This window comes from Vanacampus margaritifer, chromosome 7 (genome assembly GCF_051991255.1).
Source record: "Vanacampus margaritifer isolate UIUO_Vmar chromosome 7, RoL_Vmar_1.0, whole genome shotgun sequence".
Taxonomy (NCBI): domain Eukaryota; kingdom Metazoa; phylum Chordata; class Actinopteri; order Syngnathiformes; family Syngnathidae; genus Vanacampus; species Vanacampus margaritifer.
Window position 1 is genome coordinate 9,540,648 of NC_135438.1, and position 13,807 is coordinate 9,554,454.

The window sequence follows — 13,807 nt, forward strand, 5'->3', positions numbered from 1 at the left end:
CATTTCAAAATGAATAGATTTTAGGATTTTGATGGAAGTGTTAAAATTCGTAACAGTGAAAGTAAACTTACAAAGGATGGTGTGAACCTATTGAAATGGCTAATTTCTCCTAAAATAAAAGAAATACAATTTAAAATTTTATATGGTTATTATCAGTTGCAGCTATGTTGAAAAGGCGGTTTGGATTTGCGGTGGAGCCATGGGCTTTTTGCCATCAAGAGGAGGAAACCATTGATCATTTATTTTTCTCTTGTAGGATAACAAAGAATTTTGGAAGAATGTAACATTATGGATGCAAATTAAATTGGATAAAGTACCAAAACTAAATTTGGACCAAATTATTTATGGTTTGACTAATGGACCAAATTACCAATCGAATGATATTCACAAATGTAAATGGCAAAATAGAAAACCACCCTTTGTTTTGTTTAAAATTTAATTGCTGTCACATTTTGCTTCCTTGTCAAATTTGAAAGACTTGAATACGGACTATAAGATGCTTTGTGAATAGGTCTTAAATTATTTGTTTTTGATTTGTGAGACTGAACATAATTAGTTGGCTTGTAGAAGTGTAAGAATGTCTTGCTTTTTTCTTCTTTTTTTCATGTGTTTCTTGTTTGTTTGCATTACAAATGTTATCTCCCAGCGAAAGTTTGTGAATAGTTTTTGTGTAACAAATAACTAAATACTTTAAAAACAACAAAAAAACAATCACATGTACTTGTTTTGCGGTCGGAGCTATTTGTTGAGGGACCCGGAAATGTAGGGAATCACAACTTCCTGCACATGTGTGGGCAGGGTGTTTGTCGGTGTCTCGTGGCATGAACATAGTTTGATAATAGTACATTCACAAAGCAGTAATTCTATTTAATCGAAAGACCAGTGAATCTATTCTTTTGAGGAGCCAAGATGGCGGAGATCGTTCAGCAGCGGATCGAGGACAGAATTCCGGAGTTGGAGCAACTGGAAAGAGTAGGACTCTTCACCAAGAAAGAAGTCAAGTAAGATAACAAGCAAATGTACTAGAATTATGAGCGTACGGTGTTGATCAGACCAACAGCAAACATCAGGCGTAAATTAACTTGTTAATGTACGTGTCAATAAACTTAACGTCAGAAATTTTCTATGAGTCGTCACCAAAATTCACTGGGCACATCTCTACTTATGTCCACTTGAACCTTTGAGAGAGAAAAACCGCACGATATTTTTGATTTTTATTGACATTAAGCCCTTTTCTCACCGACCAATCGTCACCAATATTCATTTGCACAGCCTACCTATGTCTACATAAATATCCGAAAAAATTCAAAAATAACCGCCCCAACGTTGGTGCAACATTTATAAACAAGTATAATTTGGTGGCTTGGTGTGACTAATGTATGGTAGCGCAATAAAATCACTATGGGTGCTCATTTTAAGTGTGTGTGATTTCTGGATTGTAGTTACCTTTTGCAAACATGTGTCTATAATCCTTGATTAGGGGTATTTTGACAAGCACACGTCAGACATTTTATTAAGACACCTGTAACCCGTTTTAAGTTTGGGAAAATGCATAACGTGAATTGAATAGTTGATAAATCTATATTATCATTAATAAGTCAATGACAATTTTGTGTTTTGCAGAGCCATCATCAAAAGAGCGACGTCGCTGGAATACAAACTCCACAGGCTGATCATCAATAAAGAGGACTTTATAGGATACATACAGGTTGAATGATCAAACTTCTAGTTCACTCACATTAATCTCACTTATGCTGAAACAGATCATTTATGGACGATGTTGTTAAATTGCAGTATGAAATCAATGTCCTGGAGTTGATCAAGAAAAGGAGAGCGGTTGGTGGACGTATTAAATTCATGATATTAATATTATTCTAATTGTCCCTGCAGTATTTCACACATGTTTGCTTTTGCAGCATATTCGCTACCAGTTCAAGAGGGAAGAAATTGAGTTTCCCATCATACACAGAATCAACAGTGTCTTCCGAAGGGCCACAAACAAGTGGAAGGTATGTTAGAAAGAGCATCCTTTAACTGATAAAATATAAAGGACGTGTTACACCACTAAAACGTAACATCCGATTGCATTTCACTGATGATAGATTAATTTAGCAAGTTAATATTGACAAAGATATATTAGCTTGTGGATAAAGGAAAATGTCATATTCTTATGAGAATAAAATCTTATTTTTACAAGAAAAGGTATCTGTAGATATTTTTAGGAGTCTTATTTTTATTAGGAAAAAATATTTAAAACAGAAACAAACTTAGATTTTTCAAGGATGGCTGCATTTAGTGGTTCAAGGAAAAACCTTTTAAAAATCTTTTAAAGCCATATTTTTACAAGAATAAATTCATCATTTAAAGAAAGTTTTAATGTTGTCCAAAGAGTTAAACGTCAAACTTTAAGGGAAAGTCTTATTATACCAAGTTTTTTTTGGTTTATGAAAAATGTTTAAATTTTACTAGAATTTAGCCAAAATGTTATATTGCATTTTTATCTAAAAAGTTGTGTATAATTTAGCAATAATTAGCGGTAATTCATAAGACAATATACCATATAGTAGCTATATTTTTCAAAAATAATGTTGCATTTTTATGAGAATTAGGCAAATTTTATAACAAGTCTTCATTTCAAAAAGTTGTACCTTTTTATAGTAATAGTAAAAAAAAAAGAAAAGTTTATCTTGCGTATAAAATTCCATTGGTAATATTTTAACAGAAGTAAATAAACGTAAAACCAATACTTTTGTCTTGCAGGATGATGTGCAACTTTGGCTCTCGCACGTTGCCTTCTGTAAGAAATGGGTAGGTACCAATTATTGTCTATAAATTTAAATAACAAAAGGTGTAAACAGGTGATCATGGTTTCTTTCCTCAGTCCACGAAGGCGCAGCTCAGTAAGGTGTTCTCAGCAATGCTGGCCATCCACCCTGACAAACCAGGTATACTTTGCGTTCGTCCCTTTTAACTCATTCACTCCCATTGACGGCTATAGACGTCAAAAATTCATTTGAACTATTTCTATTAGAAAAATTGTGATTAATCGTGAGTTAACTATTGAAGTCATGCGATAATTTTTTGTAATTTTTAATAATCTTTTTTTTTTTTTTAATTAGGGGCATCGGCCGATTACAATTTTTAATTGTAATTAATCACATGACAACTAGTTAACACAAGATTAATCACAAATTTTGTTTCTGTTCTAAGTGTACAATTTTTTATTTATTTTTCTAGGTTATCATACCCTTCTTTACAAAAGTGGAAAAAAATGTGAAACTAATAGAAATAGTTTAAATGAATTTTTGACGTCTATAGCCGTCAATGGCAGTGAATGAGTTAAAAAGTTGTTTTTGGGGAATATAACTCATTGAGAGCTGAAGGCTTGCGAGGGTGTGCAAATGTTTTTTGCACAGGGTTCGTTCAATGTCCACGAACCTTCTGCTCAATGAGATATCACCATTTTGAGAGACCTCTTTTTACCTCGTGTTGCACTTATTTACCTCTAGCACTGTGGATCATGGCAGCCAAGAGCGAGTTGGAAGAGAGGAATTCCTCAGAAAGTGCCCGACATTTGTTCCTTAGGGCTCTACGTTTCCACCCAGGCAACAAAAAAGTCTACCAGGAGGTAGGGAGGAACAATATGTAAAGCATTTTCCATCAGTTTGACTCTAAAGAAGCGTCCTGTCACAATAATGACTGTATCGATGAAAAAATGGACACAATAAGAGTTTTGGGTCTTGATAAATGGTCATTTACATGCGTGGTAGTTTACATACGTCAGCAACATCCACTTGTGCTGTTTTATATATTTTTTAAAAATTAAAATACTGTGAATGTTGTTTGATGCACTGTTGCTACTTTGCCACTTAAATGATCAAAAAGTGTATACTTAAATTATTTTTGCTCAAACATAATCACTGTACCGGTGGCGTTTAAAAAACAACAACAATGGTATTGTTCTTTATTGTGATAGTTTTTGGGAAAATATATCTAAAAAATTATAATTATTATTTGTATTATGACAGGCCTACGACGGCGTATTAGGGCCATGTATAAATATCTTTTTTTAGAGGGCGGGGGCAATATTCAAAGAAAAAAAATCGTAAATAAAACTATATAAAATGGCAAATTTGCGAGAGAGAGAAACTCGTAAATTTGCGACTGATTCATTCTTCATTTCAACTTTACTCGTCATACACGGCAGCGATAGCGACATCACTTCCTGATCCCCTATCAGCTGACTACACTAACCAATCAGAAGCTAGCATACTTAAAGTAAATGCAAGTGAAAGACAGACAACAGCAGATTCGACACATCAACTTAAGAGACTTGTACAGAAGAAAAAAAAAGTATGAATATGTAAATAATAATTCTGGAAACATAAATGTATAAGTAAATATTTATTTTAACAAATTAACTTAAATGTTTGATCCTCAGGGTGTGTGTGGACCTTCGCAAAGTGACGCATCTTTGTCGCTGGCCGTACCCAACGCTTCAAAGAGCGAATGCTTAATATCATATGGTTAATCTCTGCTAAAGCAATTACTATCTCCTTATTTAAAAACCCGACCGAAAATTATTGGCACAAACATACGAGTAGTACGCTACGTGTATTTTGCGTAAGTTTCTGAGTTTTTTTCTCTCTAAAATTTGCTACTTTATAAAGTCGCAAATTTGTGGGAAATTTGCGAGTTTTTTTTCTCGGAATATTGCCCCCACCCTCTAAAAAATACAATCAAGCTAAGTCCATATTGTGTTTCAGTACTTCCGTATGGAGCTGCTACACTGTGAGAAGCTGAGGAAGCAGAAGATGGAGCTGGAGCAAGCCAAGATTGACATTGTGAGTGGGTCATGATCCCGAAAACATACATTTTAGGAAATTTACTCCCGACTCAGAAAACGGTTTCTCCCTAGCAGGTAGTGGCACCGTTCAATCTGAAAAATAGTTGGGTCGCAAAGGGACCGATCCGCTACTTTGGTCAATTAGAACCGTCAATTTTTTTATATCACAAAACCTGGCATTTGAACAGGGGTGTGTAGACTTTTTATATTCAACACACAACACCTCAAAATGACAACATATAAAAAGGTTTAAATTTATTTTTAATAAAATTAAATAAAAAGAAATCCGTGTTGAAATAACATTAACAAAATGTATAAAATGAAGTATACTGTGAATTTTATACTTTTTAATTTTAATATTTATAACTTTTTTTTAAATAAATAACAATAAAATAAATAGTAAAATATTTATTTTATACTTTTCAGCTGCACTGTAAAAGATCAAGTAATAAAACTAAAATGTTTTATTTTTTTTATTGTCAAATAGGGTGAATACGAGTTCTCTGAAGAGATCCTAAGCGGGAAACTGGCGATGGTTGTGTACAACGACGCCACAGACAAAAACAAAGGTGGGCACGGCTCTTGTTTTAAATTCTTACATTAATATACTGACTGTGTTAATTAACCATTGTATCTTTTTGTCCCACAGACGCAGAGTTTATCATCTCACTCCTCAACATCGCATCCATTTTTGACTTCACCAAAGACTTCCGAGAGGCCATCTTGCAGGAGTGAGTCACTTCTTAACCAAATGTGTCCCAAACATCCAAGATGAAGCTCACCCGGACTTTCCCCGTCTTCTTGTCCTCCAGCCTGCAAACCAAATTCCTGGACGACAGCGTGACTTGGGACTTCTTGGCCAAGAGGGAGCTGGACGCTTCGATGGAGGGAAAAGAGTTTCGGACCGCCAAGGTTCGCGCTTTGGAGGTTGACCGGAGAGAGGCGCAATGTTGTCGGGTCTTCGACAAAGGAGTGGAACGGATCAATACTGGTAGGAATGTGGAATAATTGTATGTTTTTAAAGGACAGGTGTCTCAATATTTTGCCCATGTTACAAGTCACACGTATTTGTTTACTGACCGAACCGTAGTGTGTAACAGGCAACTTTTATCTGTTTATTTGTATAAATGCCTTTAAAAAAAGGGGGGGGGGGCGTGACTCCACCCCACTACTCTAAATACGGTATTCTGGTTAATATTGCGTTAGTGGAATATGAGTTAAGCAGCCAAATCCGGCAGTTGTTATCAATATCAGAAGGCGGCCATTTTGCCACTTGCTGTCGAGTTGCTCAGGTAACAACCAATCACAGCTCATCTTCAGAAAACAGATGAGCTGCGATTGGTCACTGCCTGAGCAACTGTGATGTTCTCTTCAGTGGACAGCAAGTAGCAAAATGGCCGCCCCCGAGATGGATAAAAATGGCTGGATTTTGCTTCGTAACTCATACTCCACAAATGTAATATTAATCAGAACGTGATGTTTAGACTAGTGAGGTCACACATAACATATTATTGTCAAGAAATGTTTATGGTTGACTTCCCCGTTTTAAATAACATTTGCATTTTTAATCATGTTATTTTAAATAATTCAAATTAATTGGGAGGCAGTCCTGCCACTTTCTTTTGGAATCCTTTTTCTGAGATGTTGTCTTACCTGCTGCAGAACGCATGTGGAGCGTCTACGTCGCCTTCTGTCTGGAGAGGGTGAAAAGGTTGACAAACATCCAAGAGCTTAAAGACAAGGTAATCACGAAGCAACCCATGGTTCGCCGCACGTTGTTACTGTGTTTGGGGATGACAGAAGACAAAAATGAATACAAATGTTTGTGGTTGTTAGAGACAAGAGAGGCTGCTGGGGGTTTTGCGGCGCGCCCATGACTCATCACTCCTGAGAGAGGATTATTACATGCACTGGGTAAGACAGAGCAAGTGTGCCCGAGTATCCTGACGTTGGGATTCCGTGTCTCTGTCGCACTTAACGCAACGTCCCCCTTGCAGCTGCAGATCCTGCAGTCGTCAGGAGATGCAGATGGCGCGGCCGACATCGCCGTAGCAGCCACGCAGCGCTTTAGCCAATCAGTGTGGACATGGAGCTTGGCCTTGCGGACGCTGGCGGAGTTGGGGAAGGATGGCGTGGGACGGCTGTTCCAGGACGCACTCGCACGTATTCATCCCAAGGTGGGTCAGGGTTTCAGCTTCCTCTATCACTTCCTGCAGTCCTTGTGAAAGCAGCGGGCAACATAGAATAACAACAAAAAGATCATCATCATCAGAATGAACGAAAATGGTTACGAGCTAGTTTTCAACTTGACCGACATGGGCATGTTCATATAGTCAAGAAGAGAGATTGTTATTGTTTTGCTTGGATTTTCTTAAAGTCTTGAGCCGTGAGCAGTAACAGCATGAGGAGGATTACAATACTTTATGCAACTTTAGAAGGAGTAAAGCCCCCAAGCTATGTAGGACCAAAAATGCCGAAATAAAAATGAAAATAAACACATCATTCAAAAATTAAATGCAAAAAAAAACGAGAAAAAACATCCATAAATAAATTGATAAATAAACACTAAAATAAAAAACGAGACTCAATAAATAAAAATAAATGTGGAACCCACACTTGGGACCGCTCCCTCATTTGAATAACATTTCATGATGCATTTCATGCTGACAGCATCTGCAGCAATTAATAAATAAATATGAGAGCAGAGCGTTTTTATTTATTGATTGACATTTCCACATTTGTATTTGTCTTTATTTTTTTAATCTAGTTTTTTTTATTTTTGTAGGACTGATAACCCCGCCTCCCATTGAAATTATTAAAATTATTTTTCAATTACATAATTTCTATATACGTTTTTATTTCCAGTTTTATGTTTTTTTTTTTTATTTGGGCATTTTTGGTCCATCTTGAAATAAATGCCTTTACTGTCAATTCAAAATGACTTGGCTTTGAAGTAATAAATAGCAAGCAATACATTCATCAGTATAAAAATAAACAAAGTATGATTTACTATACATAAATGCTTTAGGTTAGGCAAAAAAAAAAAATATATATATAATTTAAAAAAAATAAAGGCATATGAACCATGATAATATAAAATATAATTTTATCTAGTTCATTTAGTTTCTCACTTACCAAATAACTTTTGACTTGCTTGCTTCTTTTGAGCATTCACGATGACAACTTCACAAAATTCTACCAAATAAGTTTGTCGTAAAAACAAGTCAGTAAGTCAATATTACAACAATAACAAAGTTGACTTTCACACATCGGTTTTGGGCTTGACTGAACATAATGTTCAGTATAAAAAAATGAATGAAATGATCATCCATGAATGTCTGTGCATGTTTATCAAGATTTCTCCTGAACTGTGTGTCCTCTTGGCCTACCAGGAGAGTTTACCAATTTGGCGGATGCAGGTCGAGTGGAGCGTAGCCAACCAGAACCCAGAGGAGACGGAAGCCATTTTCAAGGTTCGAATCAAATCCACCGGACGTGGCCAGCCACACAGAACAGCCATTAGTATCCGTGCAACGATGATAAGACTTTTGCCGGACACTTTGTTCTTCCCGCTTGTTCTCAGAGGGTTCTGATGTCCGCGGTGGCGGATGTTGCCATGGAGATGAAAGAGCGCTACATTGATTGGTCGTACGCCACCGGAGGCTACAAGAAAGCGAGAAAGACTTTCACAAGGTAAATAAAGTGATCCTCGCGATAATGTAAATGAAAAACTAAGAGGGGAAAAAGTTCTAACTTTTGCGTTTTAGTTTACAGGAAAACCGACCTCTGTCCAAAGCTTTCTTCACCAAAATGATACAGATTGAGAAAGAACAAGTGAGTGTGACTAATGTATGCTAAGAAAGTGAGCTCTTATAATAAGTTATGGTTACTATAGTATATGTATGTTACTGTTTGTTAATCAACATTAACATATAGTAGCATAGAAAGGCCTAAATGTAAAAAAAAAAGTACATTTAAAGCCACTGTAACATTATACACAGGTTGATCATTTACTGTAATTTTGAGCGGAACTCTTCCTCGATTTGCGTTAATGTAGTTTTGTTCATGCAGGAGACGCCAAATATGAACAATCTGAGGGACTACTACGAGAGGGCCCTGCAAGAGTTTGGCTCCACTGATGAAGGTGAGATGAGTTCAAGTCAAATATCCCAAAAAAGATTATTCAAAGGAGAGGTCAACCATAAACATTTCTTGACACTAATATATTTTATGTGACCTCATTAGTTTAAACATGACATTCTGATTAATATTGCACTGGTGGAATATGAGTTATACAGCAAAATCCAGCCATTTTGATCCATTTTCAGGCAGCCATTTTGCCACTTGCCTACTGAAGATGACATCACAGTTGCTCAGGAAATCGACCAATCACAGCTCACATGTTTTCTGAAGCTGATCTGTGACTGGTGGTTACCTGAGACCTGAGCAGCTGTGATGGTATCTTATGTGGACAGCAAGTAGCAAAATGGCCGCCCCTGAGATGGATAAAAATGGCTGGATTTTGCTTCATAACGCATTCTACTAGCGAAATATGAACCAGTATTACCATCTTTACACTAGCGGGGCTAAATAATTTGGTGGGGGGTGAGTTCCCCTTTAACTCATTTGCTCTCAAAAAACGTATAAATACGTTCTATTTTAAATGTTTTAGGTGTCCCAAAGACATATTTATACGTTTTATTTTTATTTATTTTTTTAAATGCTAGAGCGTGCAGAAGACTTTAAATACAGCCGCTCAACTGCAGGGAACGTTTGAAGAAATGGTAGTTATTACAAAAACGGCTAGCAGGTGGCAGCAAAGCAAAAGAGCTCAACCAGGGCCATGTTGAAAAAAGCAGATTTACCCACAGTTCTGAACAGATTTGTGAATAATGATGAAACTTAGCTATATTCTAATGCTAATTGCTGCAAAACGGAAACAAATAGAAATATACTTTTTTTTTTTTCCTGGCGAGAAGAAGAGACTAATCTTTCTTTTGGTTGGTTCGATGTTTTTATAGCAATAAAACACAATTTTCTGTGGGCCTTGCAAAGTCAGTCGAAATCCAGTAAAACGAAAGCGGTTCTATGAGTCCCGGACGACCACCAGACGGCGGTCGGGAGGGACGAAATAGAACAGTTGGGAGCGAAGGGGGTTGCTTCAACAGAAAGGGCTGCCAATGAATGAGTTAAGCAGACAGTGGGGTATGTGGCCATTATACAAAAACAAGATGTGAAATTGTGATAAAACAAGGAGTTAGTCATCACTCCTTAACCTTTGCAGTTGTAACGGTTTCCACACTATTGGGAGTTTGTACCTATTTATCCAGTAGAACACAAAAGGGCCTTCCTCAAACTTATGAGTGGTGGCACTCATAAGTTAAGATCTGATTATCGCATCCTTTTTTCAATCTTGACCTCTGTGATTTTCAAGATCTGTGGCTGGCGTACATCAAGGAGGAGATGGGGCCCCTGGGCCAGCCAGAGAACTGCGGCAAGATCCACTGGAGGGCCATGAGGTTTGTGGAGGGCGAAAGCGTGGAGCGGTTCACCTCCAAATACACCCTCCTGCAGACCGGACACCTCTGAGTCCCACTTGAAGAAGTGCCGGTCGAGACACGTTCGTTCACCAGCAGGAGTTGCGCAGCCTTAGGCAACGTGTGAAGATGTTGGCTAGTTTTCACAGCCAACCTTGGAGGCGTGGCTCGTTTGACCGTGTTTCACCGAGTCTGCTGCCCAGGTTCCAAATGTTTTCCAGAGATGTCGAGGGAACTGTTGTCCAGTTGCAGACAGTTACACTTTCCGTATTAAGAGTGATGTTGCAAAGCTATGCCAGTGGAATTTCCTGTTAAGACACTTTGATACTGTTCGAATAAAAATCATAACGTTTGTTTTGAATAGCATCTTTAAATTCCAAAGTCCATCCAAGTGGTTGTCATGCGAACACATCCTTTAAAATCAAATTGTAATTCAACCTAATTTAATCCAGAAATGAGCGTTGACGTTGGCTGACAAAAAGATTTGCACCCCTAATTTAACGCATTCCTTCTATCTAAAAAAATCTATTAAAATACATACTGTACATTTTTATTTTTTTTATTTAGCAGCTAAAAAACACATGGACATTCAGTGTTAACAGTTTATTGCCTCTTAGCATCTTCAGTATGAAGTGAACTATGCCTTTTAAACACATTGTAATCCTATATTAGTAAAAGAGGACGGATTTAGTGATACAGCAGTTTCTTCATCCAGTAGAAGACTGATTTAAAAAAAAAAAATGGCTGTACATTTCCAGAGCTTGACTTCCATCAACACGCTAGACAGTAAACAGCTAAGATGTTACGTTCAAAATGGCAACAATATATTTCAATATGTATCCCTTTTAAAAATGATGGAATTACTTTGACACTGCACAAAGTGCTTCCTTTAACAGAAAAAAAATCATTTGACATGTTTTTGTGTTACGTTATAAAAACATTGGAAAATCAGCTCTCGCCGTGATGCGGTACAGTTGTAAAAGCACACATTGATAAACAATACACAAATATTCCTCAGAACCGTGTCAATCCAAACCGAGCATGATTTGTAAACATTTTGCAGGTGTACCTAATGTAACCTTTGCGCAGTTCTATGCATTCATTGTTGTACCAAAGTCATCAAAAGTACATTGATGCCTTAAGAATAGATACAATTTCAATTTGTTTTGTGAGCATGCTTGGAACTCAAAATAGTTGTATCTCAAATCATTGAAATTAATGGATTGGGGTGGGTTGATAGCAACTGTCTCCTGTTAGCATGTCCATGGCATTTTGCATTGTTTGTTAGCATTACGTTGGGCAGACTCTCAAAAAAGTTGAGTCACTCGTACCGCTACACATTTTGTCTATTGGTTAACATCCCCTGAGGAGTCATTTTAAGTCCATTTTAATTAGCAAGTTAATTGTCCGTAATACAAATGACTATTAACATATCATCCAATAAATGTTCAATTGATCTGCATCTCATTTGTTCCCGAAAGCCACATTATTATTGAATTCCCTCAGTCTGCTTCACTCAAAGCTTCTTGACGAAAATGTAAGTGAAGAGCACCAAGATGGCCGCCGACAGCAGCCCGATGGCACACTGGTGGATGCTGGTTACCTTCTCCAGGGCGTGTATGCGCTCCTCCATGGCACTGGTGTGGATGTAGTCATAGATGGAGGCTCCGATGCTCCACACCGCCCACACTGCGTCCACCAGCGCCTTCATTGTGGGAGAGACCATTGAGGGGGCCGCCTGCAGCCGGGCTCCCAAAGCATTCACCGCTCACTCGGCCTTCGCCACTGAGATGAAGCACACGGGACGATGCTGAGAGGGTATGGTCAATAATTTGACACCATAGAGATATCCTACATATTAATCAAATTCAAATCCACGTTGCAGTTTAGTAGAATGCAATTTTCAAATCTCAAAGACTGTAATTTGGAACATAAACAATATCTGCAGCAATGAACCATCTTAAAGCATATTAGTTTGTCTCTGTGGGATGCAATTAATCTATTGCAAAAAAATAAAATATTAATTATATGCATATAGAGTACAGGCCATAAATGCATAAAAGTACACGAAACAAGATAGTCAAAAATTTGATCATGTAAAAAAGAAAAAAAAAAGACCACAAGTGATTAAGCAGTATAAAAAAATGGTTGGATGAATTATAAAACAATGACTTAAAAAATAAATAAAATGAAGGGGGAAAAAAATACAAATTACAATATATATATAAAAAATGACCAAGTGATGTAAAATAAAAAAAAAATAAAAACATTAAATATAACAAAATAAAAATAAAGCATAAAATTTAAAATAATCAAAAAAGGAATATACCTACCTAGTACAAAATATGATAAAAAAATAAAATACATATAAAAATACAAGAAAACATTCAAAAGGTTTGCAAAAATAAAATAGAAACATGTAAACACACTAAGAAAAATATTTTTTTCTTTAATGATCAGAATAAAATGATTAGAAAAATAATTTGAACAAATGTAAAAAGACTATCAAAAATGAAGTAAATAGTACAAATATAATCAAAAAATATATAAAAACATGAGATTATGAATACACAAATCATTCAAAAACAAACATACGTTTCGTGGTCGAACTGATTCGCTTCTCGAGCAACAGCTGATGAACAAGAAGGCTGACATCTGAGCGTGCGTGTGGCGGCAGAGTAAAAAGGCTCAAACTCACCAACACGCGACAAACGTGAACGAGTTGGTCGATACGGTGTAGAACATCCGTCCAAATGGTTCCGGAAGTAGCGATTCAAGCGAAATGTTACTTTATTCGTTTTAAAACACCACCCGTTTGTTTTGTTTCACTCGTTGACACTTGTGACAGGCAGTTACGTTGGTCATCAAGCTAGCTTAAGGGCACACGCATCACTTCCTGTCGCTCGTTTCAATGTAAAATAAGGCGATTAAAAATACAAACAAATAGATAAAAATGTATAATTCGTCGTAAAATCGAGCAGCAGACAAAATTAGCAAGATATATATGAGCATTCATCGAAAAACATGGTTGTATAATTAAGTAAAAATCAACAGGGAGCGGAACAGTCAAGAAGGGTTAAAAGAACTATTAACATCCACTTCCGGTATTGGTCTACGAGCACGGTACCATAGCTGAGTGACATGACATCAAGTCCCTACGGGCTCTAAAAGTGGAACATGTCGTTATGAATAGATCAGAAGGAACCAAATGTAAAGCGTGCGTTATTCTACCTACATAAATTGACACCCATTAAAATGCATTATTTGAAAATCCCACTTAAAAAAACAAACGCTGATAAAATTCTGATTTGAGTTTGCGGAGATCCAATGTAAATTAAACTGAAATCAAGGAACTACTGTACCTACTTTTGGCAGATTCTTTATTAGAGTATGGTAGCGAGAAGACTGTTATTGGCGTTTACAC

The 13,807-nt window shown here is 36.8% G+C and overlaps 1 protein-coding gene and 1 long non-coding RNA gene across 3 annotated transcripts; one reads left to right on the forward strand and one right to left on the reverse strand.

Moving 5' to 3' along the window:
• Nucleotides 1-749: 749 nt before the first annotated feature.
• Nucleotides 750-10,736, forward strand: utp6 (UTP6 small subunit processome component). The gene is made up of 19 exons (XM_077571607.1): nucleotides 750-1,001; nucleotides 1,624-1,708; nucleotides 1,795-1,836; nucleotides 1,917-2,009; nucleotides 2,761-2,808; nucleotides 2,882-2,945; nucleotides 3,510-3,628; nucleotides 4,767-4,844; nucleotides 5,334-5,415; nucleotides 5,496-5,577; nucleotides 5,659-5,837; nucleotides 6,509-6,588; nucleotides 6,683-6,760; nucleotides 6,844-7,023; nucleotides 8,239-8,319; nucleotides 8,430-8,539; nucleotides 8,614-8,680; nucleotides 8,918-8,990; nucleotides 10,281-10,736. Exons 1-19 carry the CDS (start codon nucleotides 910-912, stop codon nucleotides 10,433-10,435), a joined length of 1,788 nt encoding a protein of 595 aa, XP_077427733.1. The 5' UTR covers nucleotides 750-909; the 3' UTR covers nucleotides 10,436-10,736.
• Nucleotides 6,927-13,711, reverse strand: LOC144055544 (uncharacterized). Of its 2 annotated transcripts, XR_013294900.1 has the most exons (3): nucleotides 13,082-13,688; nucleotides 11,987-12,168; nucleotides 6,927-7,064 (listed from the first exon to the last, which is right to left on the reverse strand). It is a non-coding gene; the product is annotated as an uncharacterized LOC144055544 (long non-coding RNA). The 2 variants fall into 2 exon arrangements; XR_013294899.1 differs by lacking the exon at nucleotides 6,927-7,064 and having other exon boundaries at nucleotides 10,734-12,168; nucleotides 13,082-13,711.
• Between the last annotated feature and the right edge of the window lie 96 nt (nucleotides 13,712-13,807).

Excerpts from the sequence above, each read along its gene's own strand:
- utp6 (XM_077571607.1), top strand. The coding sequence starts at position 910 with ATGGCGGAGATCGTTCAGCAGCGGATCGAGGACAGAATTCCGGAGTTG. Across the intron at positions 5,416-5,495 it reads CGCCACAGACAAAAACAAAG|ACGCAGAGTTTATCATCTCA; the intron begins GTGGGCACGGCT and ends TTTGTCCCACAG. Across the intron at positions 6,589-6,682 it reads TCCAAGAGCTTAAAGACAAG|AGACAAGAGAGGCTGCTGGG; the intron begins GTAATCACGAAG and ends TGTGGTTGTTAG.